The sequence below is a fragment of the Corvus brachyrhynchos genome, unplaced genomic scaffold, assembly GCF_000691975.1.
Source record: "Corvus brachyrhynchos isolate BGI_N302 unplaced genomic scaffold, ASM69197v1 scaffold83, whole genome shotgun sequence".
Classification (NCBI taxonomy): Eukaryota; Metazoa; Chordata; class Aves; order Passeriformes; family Corvidae; genus Corvus; species Corvus brachyrhynchos.
In genome coordinates, this window is record NW_008238464.1 from 1,539,793 (window position 1) to 1,551,899 (window position 12,107).

General features: G+C 35.7%; 1 protein-coding gene across 1 annotated transcript in view; it reads right to left on the reverse strand.

Annotated features, from left to right (window-relative positions):
* Window positions 1-515: 515 nt before the first annotated feature.
* TSGA10 (testis specific 10) overlaps window positions 516-12,107 on the reverse strand; it is a 15,306-nt gene continuing 3,714 nt past the window's right edge. Inside the window, 13 exon segments of the mRNA XM_017737179.1 lie at window positions 516-613; window positions 2,798-2,880; window positions 2,883-2,945; window positions 2,948-2,958; window positions 3,149-3,199; window positions 3,617-3,621; window positions 4,382-4,536; window positions 5,728-5,843; window positions 6,907-7,012; window positions 7,015-7,066; window positions 9,493-9,570; window positions 9,758-9,931; window positions 10,277-10,428. Of these exon segments, the coding sequence (XP_017592668.1) occupies window positions 524-613; window positions 2,798-2,880; window positions 2,883-2,945; window positions 2,948-2,958; window positions 3,149-3,199; window positions 3,617-3,621; window positions 4,382-4,536; window positions 5,728-5,843; window positions 6,907-7,012; window positions 7,015-7,066; window positions 9,493-9,570; window positions 9,758-9,931; window positions 10,277-10,428 (1,136 nt within the window). The 3' untranslated portion in view covers window positions 516-523.

Below are 12,107 nucleotides of genomic sequence, written 5' to 3' on the forward strand. Positions count from 1 at the left end.
AAAATAGGGATATTTATAGATCTACAGATACAGTATTGGATATTAACTTTCCACTGAAAATTTTGCCATTTAGCCAAAACATTGAGAGACTTCTCAAGAACCAGAATTTTGTTCAAGATGACTACATTTTAATGGGCAAAAGATATCTGTTCAGAATTGCTAGGATACATTAGACATGCAAGGTACAGAAATATAATGCAGTAATATGTCTTTTTACTTTAATCCCATAAAGTAATGAAGACAAAAGAGTTCCACGTCTCTGTATTATTCCGTCTGGTTCTTTAAGTTTAATAAACACACACGTGTGTGTATATATATAACCACAATGAAATATACTACATTAATTTTGCACTGCAGAAATAGCTATGAAAATGTGTTCAAACAACTAAAACCAAATTAATAGAATGCAAACAAGTTTTGGCTAGGAAGCAAATTCTTCCATGGAGATATCATTAAAATTTCATTTTCAGTTAAAAACCAACAGTTTTAATTTGTATACTCACTTCTGACTTCAGCACATGCTTCAGCCTGAAAATAACTGTTTTGAATCCTGGGCTTTCAATTTCGTATCATCAAGCTCGATTTGGTACTTTGCAAGTTTTTTATATAGTACCTATGAAGAAAGGTTTTTTCCATAAGGTTTAAGTATACTGCTTGTACCTTAAAAAAACCAGTTAGTGTGTATCTAAGGTCTAGGGCTATATTAACTAGTTTTTTAAAGGCTATGTAAAATTCAAATTATGTGTATTTCTATAAACCAAATTTTTCATTCACGAAAAATATTTTTTTTAACTTATAAATAATGCTAAATCTTCTTAGAATGAAGAAAAACATCCATAAAGGAATGTAGCAGTTAAGAAGAAAAATACAGCTGGTTTATTTAGCAGCTAGATTGTCAAAACAAAACAGCCTATCCCATTTAACAAGCAGAGCTCAGTCAGTTCCATCTTTTTTTACATTACAGTTTTCAAAAGCCTACATTTTAAAAAGCAGAAGACAGATAAAAAATTAAGTAACTTAATTATTAATGAATTGCTTATATCCTAATTAATTAAGTCTTTAACTCCCAATCAGGAGAAATAAAGCCACAAGTATTTGGAGAACAGACAGAATTTCTGACAACTATTGCTTGAGAAAGAGAACTGAAGAAGGAAAAAAAACTGCAGAAAGGCTGTCTTGAACTGCACAGTTCAGAAAATTCTGTGCAAAATTCCTAGGAGAACTCAGCTGCAAGAACTGGGGGAAGGTGTGGTGGTGTGGGGGAAGACTATGGAGAAACACCTATTCCTGTTGCAAAAAGGCTTTGAGTTACTGAGAAAGGTGTTCTGGAAATTTGTGAACTTTTCCAGTGGATCCAAGAAAAGAAATTATATATAATTTAAATATAATATATAAATTTATATAATATATAATATTATATAAATATAATTTATATAATAATTTAAATAATTGGAGTATCACCTCAATTAATGGAAGAGCTTAGAGGAACCAATACATACTCTAGAGGCCATCCTACTAAAAAGTATTTTATCCTGTAGGACCAAGATTTTTTGTTTCCAACTGCTTCTGCAAGTGTCCAGGTATTGCAAAGAACACTGTGAAGCTTTCAAAAGTACCTGGGAGCAACAGTAAGCTGCATTTTGTACCAGATGACATCATCCTTATCAACCGTGATTCCAGGAGAAGGTGAAGAAGTGATTCCCTGGTGAACCTTTGGCAGTCAAAGCCACTACCAACCTCACCTTTTCTGGGAGGGCACTTAAGAGAAACAATTAATATGTTTGGGAGAAAAGTTATTTAGAATGCAAGTGGTCTCACCTAAATTGTGGTCTCACCTAAGAATTAAGCACCTGATCAAAAGCCATTAGCTATACTACCTCTATAATAAAGGGTGAGAGGTAAAATTAATTTTACTTAAAAACTGGGATAGGATGAATGTCCTGGAGAAGTTTTCATCACTTAAAAGGGAGCCTTAATGACTTAAAATTTTTACATACCTAACATCAGGTGCAGTTAATTTGCTCCTTTAAAACTGAGCAGCACTTCTAAGGGAAGATAAAGTCAAGCAAGCAGTAGAATAAGTACACAGATCAAATACCAGGAAATCTAAATTAAGGCAAGAAGCTGAAGAAAAAGAAGAAAATCCATAACATTACAGTGAGGAACTCCTACAGATATTAGGCTAAATTTCTAGCTGCTTGGAAAACATATCAGTGTAGAAGTATTGTGTGTGCATGAGATGACACTTGAAATATTTTAACTACTTTCACTAGGAACTGGACTGAGATAAATAACACAGTAGATAATGTAAGACTGTATTATAAGCCACTATCTTTCATCCAAAAGCCGCTCTTGAAGAAACATAAATACAATACTTCTAATAAAGTTTAGAACCTCATTAAAATGTGTATTGTGTTGAATTATTAGCAAGTCAAAGTCATAAGCTTTTATGTACTATAGGCCAGTCACAGCACGCTGTAAGAAATACTTGCTGCTTCCTTTATAGTACTTTTCCATGTAAGTGATAATTATAGCTGCCTCATTGTTTTTACTTCAAGATCAGGGAAAAAAACCCACTAATTAGCTGTTCCTCAAGACAAATATCCAAACCACTGCGTAAGAATAGCTGGTCCTCTTTATACAAGTGAGCTGAGCAATAAGGGGAAAATTTGGGTTTGAAACATGAACTAAAAACTAGTCCTGGAATTATTTCAGGTGAGGACCCACCAATTCTCAGTGCTATTTGTAAAAGACACCATCTTTTCTTTCTAGTCAAGGGTTCCCTCTACAAATATACCTGAATTTCTTGCTTAATATTAGAAAGATGCTCTTGTAATCTGTTGTTCTCCTGAGCTAATGATTCTCTGTTCTTGTTAGTCTGAGTTCTTTGTTGGTTCCTTGCAGCTGCTGGTACAAACTGGTGATACCCTTCTCACGGAGACTTCTTCAGCAGATTTTCTAAGCAGCAAATAAAAAATTGTTCAGGTACTACAATACTGCCCAACCAAATATAAATTATAGCTTTTCCAGTGTTTTTCAAGTCATGAAACAAAGCTGTAACATATTAGCACACCCTATGATTCCATTTTTTATTTAAAGCTATAAATCAATCAAAATTTTATAATGATCTTGAATTTTTGTCCTCTACCTTGTGGAATGCTCCAACTCTGAAATCAGGATCTTGAAATCTGAAATATTTCTCCTTTAAAAGAAATGCAAAATTAAAATATCTCTCACCACTGCTGAGTATAAATGTGAAAAAATTGAAAGAATATGATATTACTCTTTATTCAGCTAGCTGAATAAATTCCTATTTAATGCAAAATGGATTGTGATTTTCCAAGTTTCATCATATACTGTTTAGAGCTGAAAGTTCTTCTCTTTTTTTTAATTTAGCAAATAAAGGAACAAATGTTATCTTCTTGCAGAATATAATAAATTTAATTAAATTTTTATATCCTTTGTTTATCCAAATATAGCATTTGGCTCAAAGTCACAAACCTAAATGATGTCTTCTGCCTATTAGGTAAGTTAACACAGCTCTTCCACAATGAATAAACTACTAGTCTGGTAGTTTTTAATTGATAAAAAAGAAGTCCATCAGAAAGTATATTACTTTTCCTCCCTTGTCTTTGGACACAGATACTAAGAGAAGCATAGGCTTAGAAAATGTCTTTTACTAGAGACACAAGAGGTAAGAGACAGCCATCTCTTCTCTAAAACAGACACAATTTTACACTTTACTGTTTGAAAAATGCAAAGTCAGTGCTTACGGAAAGATGTGCTGCAATCATTTTTCTTTAAGATTTTGTTAAAAATCAATGCAAATTCTTGCATTAATCCACAGCAGCTTAAAAATACCTTGTTTAGTTTATCCTAAATCAACATCCATGTCACTTAGGCTGAAGTGAAAAGTCCAGTTTCATAACTAATAACTGAGCAGCTCCATTATATAGATTGAAATCACACTGTGCAATAAACCTTAAGATGAAAAGAACATATTTCAGATGTTTTTTCAATGACAAGCAAGGCAATATTATTCAGAATCCTACATCTTTCACATCACAGGACCCCAAGGAAGAACTGAGGCTAACTTTTACGACAAACAAAATATTTTTTTGGCTAATTTTTTCCACTTCAGGAGAGTAGGTAAAGTCTCCTCTCTCGGTAAGTATAACTGATACAAAATACAAAACTGAGATGATCAGCGCAGGTCAAACCTACCGCTGTTGGAGTCAACATGAGTTTCATTGCTGCCCTTAAACTGAAGCAGAACTAGACCAGCACACAGCACTGTTGTAGACACCAATGTAAGGTAGGTGTGATGGCCCAACAGATCCCCCTATTTACCTTTTGTCTCTATTTAAATATTAGAACATACTTTAATTGCCAGGCTTTCCTCAGAAGTAGCAATGCTCTCTCTCCCTTCTTCCACACAGTCTTGCAAAGATGGCTTCTCCTCATTAAGTTGCGCAATTGCTTCTTTCAAAGCACAGATGTCTTCTTGTTGTAAAAGACTTTGTCTTGAAAAGTTTTCTGGATGCAATCAGAAGGGTCTCACTTTTTATTAATTCAACCCATTTGAATTTAAAATTCTTTTAATACACTTCTAAAGCATAAAAGAAAAAGGCAGAAGTTCCCCTTCAAGAAAGCACTGAAGCATGCACCTTTTCAAAATACAGTAATAATCTATAAATTATACTTACAGAACTGAATTCTTCTTTAGATCAGAGCCTTAAATTACATGTCTCAGAACAAATCTATTTTTCAAGAGCAAATACTTAGATCATTGAAAATAACTTTCTCTGGTATTATAACAAAAGTTTAAACAGAATTACTATGGACAGAAGCAACATGTAGACTGCAGCATGTAATTACAGATGAAGTAAGAGACTGTTTTCCTGATACTACCCAGGAGGTAATAAACTGGGAGGAGTAGCTGATACACCAGAGAGTCATGCTGCCATCCGCAGGGACCTTCACCAGCTGCAGAAATGGGCTGAGAACAACCTCATGAAGTTCAATAAACAGAATTCCTGAAGCTAGGGAGGAACAGCCCCTGTCACCAGTCACATCGGGGGCCACCCAGCTGGAGAGCAGCTTGGCAGGAAGGCTGGGGGTCCTGATGGGCACCATGTTGAACATGAGCCACCAATGTGCCCTTGCTGTAAAGAAGGCAAGTGGTATCTTGCTCTGCATTAGGGAAAGTATCACCATTCTACAGCTGTAGTTTTGGAAGAACACATTCCTTGGCACTACGGGAATAAAAATCCTTCTATTCATCTCTGTTACTCCCATAATATAAAAAAGGTGCAACATACAGTACAGGATACATACTACAATATACTATAAAGTATGTTTTCCTAATTTCCACCATCAGTATTTTACAGTGCTGGGAGGTGCTACCACTGCCTTAGTGAATCACAAATACAACTGATGTGCTCAGACACTGCACACTGATACTAGCACATGCTGTTCAGCTGACAGCATGTGTTGTCACTGAAACTTACATTTGCCAGAGCTCTGTCACATAATTTTAAAATGCAAAAACCTTTCAATAATGAAAGAAAACTAAAGTTTTGCACTCAAAATGTTAAAACTTTCAGAAGTATATTTATTTGCATTCAACACCTTTTCTTCCAACCCATTAAAAAAAAAAGAAGACAACTGCAGAATATTAAAATTAGCCTATTGAATTCCATTATAAAAATTGGATCTGCCACTCACCAGCTTTTTCATCTAAAAGCATAATTTTCTCTTGACTAAGTTGCATTTCAAGATTTTTCTTCACAAGGCTTCACTGAGTCCCTGAAAGACTCAGTTATGTCTTTTCATTCAATAAACTGGAAAAGCAGAAGCATTAAACAGGAGAGTTCAGACATTGGTATATTAATTTTTTTTTCTTTTGGAAAGGTCATTAAAATTGCAAAAGATAGGAAAATTGAAATTTTTCTGTCTATTTTAGACTATTTGGGATATTTTATTAATGTTAACTTTAATCTCAGTATATTAAATTCTGAATAATCCTGTAAAGGATTACAGAAAAGTAAGAAGAATTCTTTGCAACAGGTGCAATATAAATTATAAAATAAAATATAAATAAAATATAAAACAGTCACAAAAATAATTAAAATAAAAATCATCCCCTGGGATATCCATTGGAATGCCCGACCTGTTTCAAGTTGTAACCAAATTATCTGTTCAAATGTAGTAATATTAATGACAAACACTGTTCAAGAAACTGGAAAGAATTACCAGTCTGGTTTGGGAGTGTAAAGAAAAAGACCTTTCAGTAGCAGCAACTAGTTTTCAACATTTCAACAGTATTCATGAATGTGACAATTTATTATAAAGCAGCACTTGCTGATCTATGTTTTATTCCCTAAAGGCTTTGATTGAGTCTAGTCCTACCATGCTTCTGAACATGGTTAGGAATTCCAGCTGAGCAGCAGACCATAGGCCCTATGCAAAGATTCAGTTTTATTTCCTCTCATGAAAAGGCTTCAAGACTTAAGAAATGGATCTTTAAAACTAACAACACGACACTCACTGGTTTACGTATGTTTGCCTGTTTCTATATAAAAAACCAGTTTTAATAAATGGAAAGAAAATTGTTCATATGCAATTTACCAAAACTCATCAATCCCCATAGTTTCTAATAGCAAGCTCCTAATTCTAAATTAAGTGAATTTTACTTTTTCACTGAAGATGGTTTCCACCATATCATCATATCAACAAGACAAGAACATTTATATATAAATAAGCAATGAGGAAAACAATTTCATTCCAAAAAGGAGGATGGCTCATAAGCAGCTTTCGTAAATTCCTTTCCCTTTGTGCTATATAACAGTTATGTAAACCAGTGGACACCAGCTGATGTTACTAGTCAAATTAATGCAATTACACACTTTTACTTAACTAAGAGAAACATATTCAGCTTCCTGTCAACTCAGCTCAGTTTCAGAATCCACTGCTTTTCTTGTCAGTCTTTTCATCTCAGTTTCCAGAGAATGGTGTCTTTCATTAGTGCCACTTGGCACATCTGTTCTAACTGTTCACTATCTAACTATAAATATAATCAAACATTAACAGCTGAGGGGAAAAAAAGAGCTGATTTGTAGAATTTATATTATTTCAATTTTTACTCTGTTTTTAGCACAACTCTTTTGCTGAAGAAGAAATGTCCAAGTATCTCATTTACTCAAGGCCTGACTCAGTCTACTGAAGATACTTGGCAAAGAGCTGAAATGTGACTTTCACTTCTTTTGAAGGTAAATCAATTTTCCATCTTTCAGACCTCTGGGAATATTTTCATTTATTCATGTAAATTTTTTGTTGGTAATCATGCCCGAGGGAAAAAATGTTTGTCATTGATCAACATTAAAAGTTTTTAGTGCAAAATAACATAAAAGAAAACATTATTTTGAGTGTATGAAGGAAGAAATCACAGTTTGGGATACAACATGACCAATAATGGCTTTAGGCCTCTATTAAGTTACACACCTATGCCAATAACCGGGTAAAGAAATCACTGTAGAACACTTGCATAAAGCATTATGTAACCAAGTTACCATCATGAGGCCTTCAGGTCTGTAGCTAGGACAAAGAACAGATCCAAAGCCTCCTGCACAAGCTCCAGCAAAGCTGGTTTGAAATATTCAGTTTAAAGAAACCTCTATCTTTTTATTAAAATGCTTACACTTAACATTTGAAAGACTGTCCTTTCTAAATTATTTGAAATACCTCTTTTAAAGTACAAAAATTCTCACCTCATCCCCCTCCTCACTTACCAAATCTTTCAGTACTAATTTCTGTGTTACTATAATCAAAGGTCAGGCCTCTAAGGAGCAAGTCAGTAAGCCTCTGGGATACAGGACCTTTTTCAATACAAGTGCCATAAATTTCATGTTGATGTATCGCCCTCAAAGGGTACCAAAAGAACTGAAGAAATAAGATGATGTACCTAAAACAGGGCTCCCAATACTCACTACAGGTCGTACATAGGCATGTGATTAAAAATCACTTACTACTCAGAGCTATTTCAGCCTACAGTGTATTCTTCATATCAGATGCACTCAGTTTAATATTATAAACTGTGGTATTATATTTATAAGCTTGGTAGGATTTTAGAAGGCTGAGGGGAAAAAGAAGATAAACCAGAATTTGTAACCACAAGATCTAGAAGAAAGATATACTACAGAAATCAATGTTAATTTATTTAAACATCAAGTTCTACCAAGACTGTTAGTAAATTTAAGATTTATATTCATTTTATTAATGTTTTCATTTTCTATTTTAGTGCCATATGTAAGCAAACAGTTGCACACACAAGTACTTAAACCATATTAAATACAACTTGCCAGAACTGAGCAATTACTTTTAGCTTTGAAGCACCAGGTCTTAGTAATACACAGTCATAAGACAATTCACATTTGAATGGACTCCAGGTCTCTAGCCTAAACCCCTGCTCAAAGCAGGGCCAGCTCTGAGGTCAGGCTGCTCAGGGCTTTGTCCAGTCCAGTCCTGAAAATCTCCAAGGCTGGGGACTGCTCAGCTGCCCTCATGAGAAGCAAGTATTTCCTTGTATTCAGCCTGAACCATTCTGGTTTCAATGCATGCCCATTGTTGCTCATCTTTCCACTGAGCACTGCAGTAAAAAGCCTGTTTATGATTTCTTGATGAGTACTGGCAGGCAGGACTTATGTCCCTCTTAAGCCAGTCCTATTTCAGGTGGAACAAGCCTATCCTACCCTGGATATATGAACACTGTGGGTAACAGCGTTGAAAGCTTGGTACAGTCTTAAAATCACAGAATCACAGAATGGTTTCAGTTGGAAGGAACTTCAAAGACCATCTTGTTCCACACCCCCTGCAATGGGCAGGGACAACTTTCATTACACCAGATTGCTGAGTGCTCCATCCAGACTGGTCTTTGAACACTTCCAGGGATGGGACACCCACAGCTTCTCTGGGCAATCTGTTCCAGGGCCTCACCACCCTCACAGTGAAGAATTTCTAACTTGTACCTGCTCTAAACCTATCGTCTTCCAGTTTAAAACCATTTCCCCTTGTCCTGTCACTACATGTTCCTGTGAGAAGTCCCTCCCCAGCTCTCTTGTTGATCCCCTTTAGGTACTGGAAGGTGCTAAAATATCTCCTCCAAGTCTTCCCTTCTCCAGGCTGAACAATCCCAACTCTCTCAGCCTGTCTTCATAGGAGAGGTGCTCCAGTCTGCTCTGACCATCTTCGTGGCCTCCTCTGGACTAACTCCAACAGGTCCATGTCCTTATTATGTTGGAGACCCCAGATCTGGACACAGTCCTCCAGGTGATGTCCTACCAGAGCAGAGTAGAGTGGAAATAGTCTTGGTAAATAACATCCACTGCTCTCAGCCTGTTGTTTCCTGATAGCAGTCAGGTTGGTCCTGCAGGATTAACCATGAACATCACCTGTATTATATTTAAAATGCCATAAATAATTATTTTCCCTTACATTATGAACAGTAGTTTCAAGCTCTTCAATTCTCTGTTCCAAATGAGCCTTTTCATTAAATGCAGTTTCTTGGGAAATCTGTATCAAGTAAGAGCAACAACAAAATCACATATAGAACAAGTCTCAATTCACCACAGACTTGTAAAGCAATTAATTCTCAGGACCAGAACAGAAATCTGTAGCAACTTTAATTACACTGCTAAGTAGTTTTCATGTTTAAATAACCTGTGGGGTGGGGCTGAGGTGGGATGGAACAGAATCAAACCTGTACCTGCTCCCTGAGGCTATCACATTCTGTAGGCATCCTTCAGAAATCTGACAGTGCTGTGTCCCTTTCTATCTCCATGTGTCTTAATACAGCTTGAGCTATCACAGTGCTTTTGGGAGTCCTGGGGCATTTTATAACTTCCCGATGAAGCTGGGAACTCTCTTCCTGCGCCTGTTTTTTAAAAAAGCAGCATAACAGAAACATGGAATAGATAATCAATATATTACCATGGCCTATGGCTGGTAATGCAGAACATCCCAGAAACTGCGTAATATCAAAGATGTAGTAATCATTTGTGCACACATTCTTTGATTCAGGAAAGGATTTTTAACTCAGGACAGCACTTACAAACTTGCATTGAACTGACAGATTCAAATAACAGAATTTCCATAACTTTTTTTTCTATTTTTTAACAAATACTTTGCATTCTTTCCTTTTTCATACAAAGCCAAAAATATTTTTTCTTGCACATTACCTTGTTATTTCTATTAATCATACAAATATAAATAAAATTACCTGTTCATAAAGATTGACAGTTTTGTTGCTCTCAGCTGTTAAAACTTTGAAGTTACCCTGAATTTCTGCCACATGACACTCATATATTTTCAGTGTTGACTCAAGTTCTTCACGTTCTCTCAGCATTTTCAAGATTCCTGGATCAGAAATCACTCCCTTAAAGAATATGGAGATAGAAAGTTAAAGTAGAGCAATAGAGCTTAAAACACTTGCTAATTATATCTGGTTTCTGTTTACAATCAATTTGTTTTTCTTCCTGGTAGTTACAGCTTTAGTAGTTTAACATGAGATAAACTGACATTCTAAAAAGTACACTCCTCCTCTTCCAAAGTGATTTCCCAAGCTCACCTGGATGAGTAATTGTTTTTTTACATGCTGCCACAAGTAGAGGTTCACTTAGGACTTAAAAATGTGTTTCCTAATACCTGCAACAAATTCTCAGTCTCACATTTATAGCAGTCCTTTTCCAGTGACTTAATAAAGGCATCAAGCCTTGAAGGTGACCTCCCCTGCTTTATCTCAGATTGTTTGTAAAATAACCTGCATTAGCATAAATGAGAGAATGCCTTCACTGAAACAAAACTTTTGTAATTATTGATACTTCAATGTAAAACAGATAAATATACTCTTCAAAATGAAGATGAAGCAGATATCAAATTAAAATAAATATCCACATAATACTTTAAAGTAACTTCTGAATGTCTGTATTTTCTCTTTTTAGTTATATTGCAGAATATGTCTGAATGTCCTTCTAATATGGATCTAACAAGAAAGAAAAGGACATAAAAACTAAATGCTAATTAACTTGAAATATATCTGTTCAAAACTAAGGAGGACAATTAAGTAGATTTGTCCTGGAATATCTAATGAATTTTTAAATATGAAAGGAAGTAGAAGTAGGCCACCATGTTTGTTCAAGGTCCACGAAAGGTGAATTTTTGCCATGGAAATAAAGTAATGTGCAAGTAAGTATTGTTGAATTCCAGAAAGTCATGTAGGGGCCTAAAACGGATTCTGAAGATAAACTGCAACTCTGAAATTCAAAACTGCACATCTAATCCCATTTGTTTAAGAGTAAACTAATTTAATTTTGGGTCTTTACAAAGAGTAATTTCTATAAAGTGATTCCTACAATCAATTTTTTGCATTCATACTAAAATTAGTCATGTCCTAGGTGTACCTCTGATGATAAAGACAGCCTAGATATCTATTACAGTCATCATCACTGTTGACATATCAATTATATTAGGTGAATCCCATCGTAATATTCTGTTCTCTCTGAAAGAGGCACTCTCAGGTTCTGCAGTTATATGCATTGCCCTAGTCCTAGGGAAGGGAACAGATCTGAGCACTCAAGCAGCTGGCACCTTCAGTACCTCACTGAGCACTGAGCACTCAAATCTCCACATAGAATTTACACACAGTATTTGCTCACTCAGAATACTACTTTTACCAACTAGTGAAAGAGCACTTTTTGGAAAACATGATAATATTATATATCCTAAAATATATGCTTACACTATACTTGCCATAAAGTGGTAAGAATTTACTGCTGTGACACATTTCACCACCATCCTCTAAACTGCAAAAACACAACCCCATCACAACTGGGATTCAGCTTCCCATCAGAGCCCCTCACTGGTGGCTTCATGCAGCACTAGAGACACCTGCAGCAGCTCTTCCTGCAGGACCAGGAGCACTCAGAGTTAGCAAACGTTTTGGACTGATTAAGCCCCCCAAAACGTGTTTGCGTTCCCAAGCAGTTCAGTGATGAACCACTTCAGATGTTCCTTTCCTCCTTGCTCCCCAGAGCACCCACACGCCCCGCACA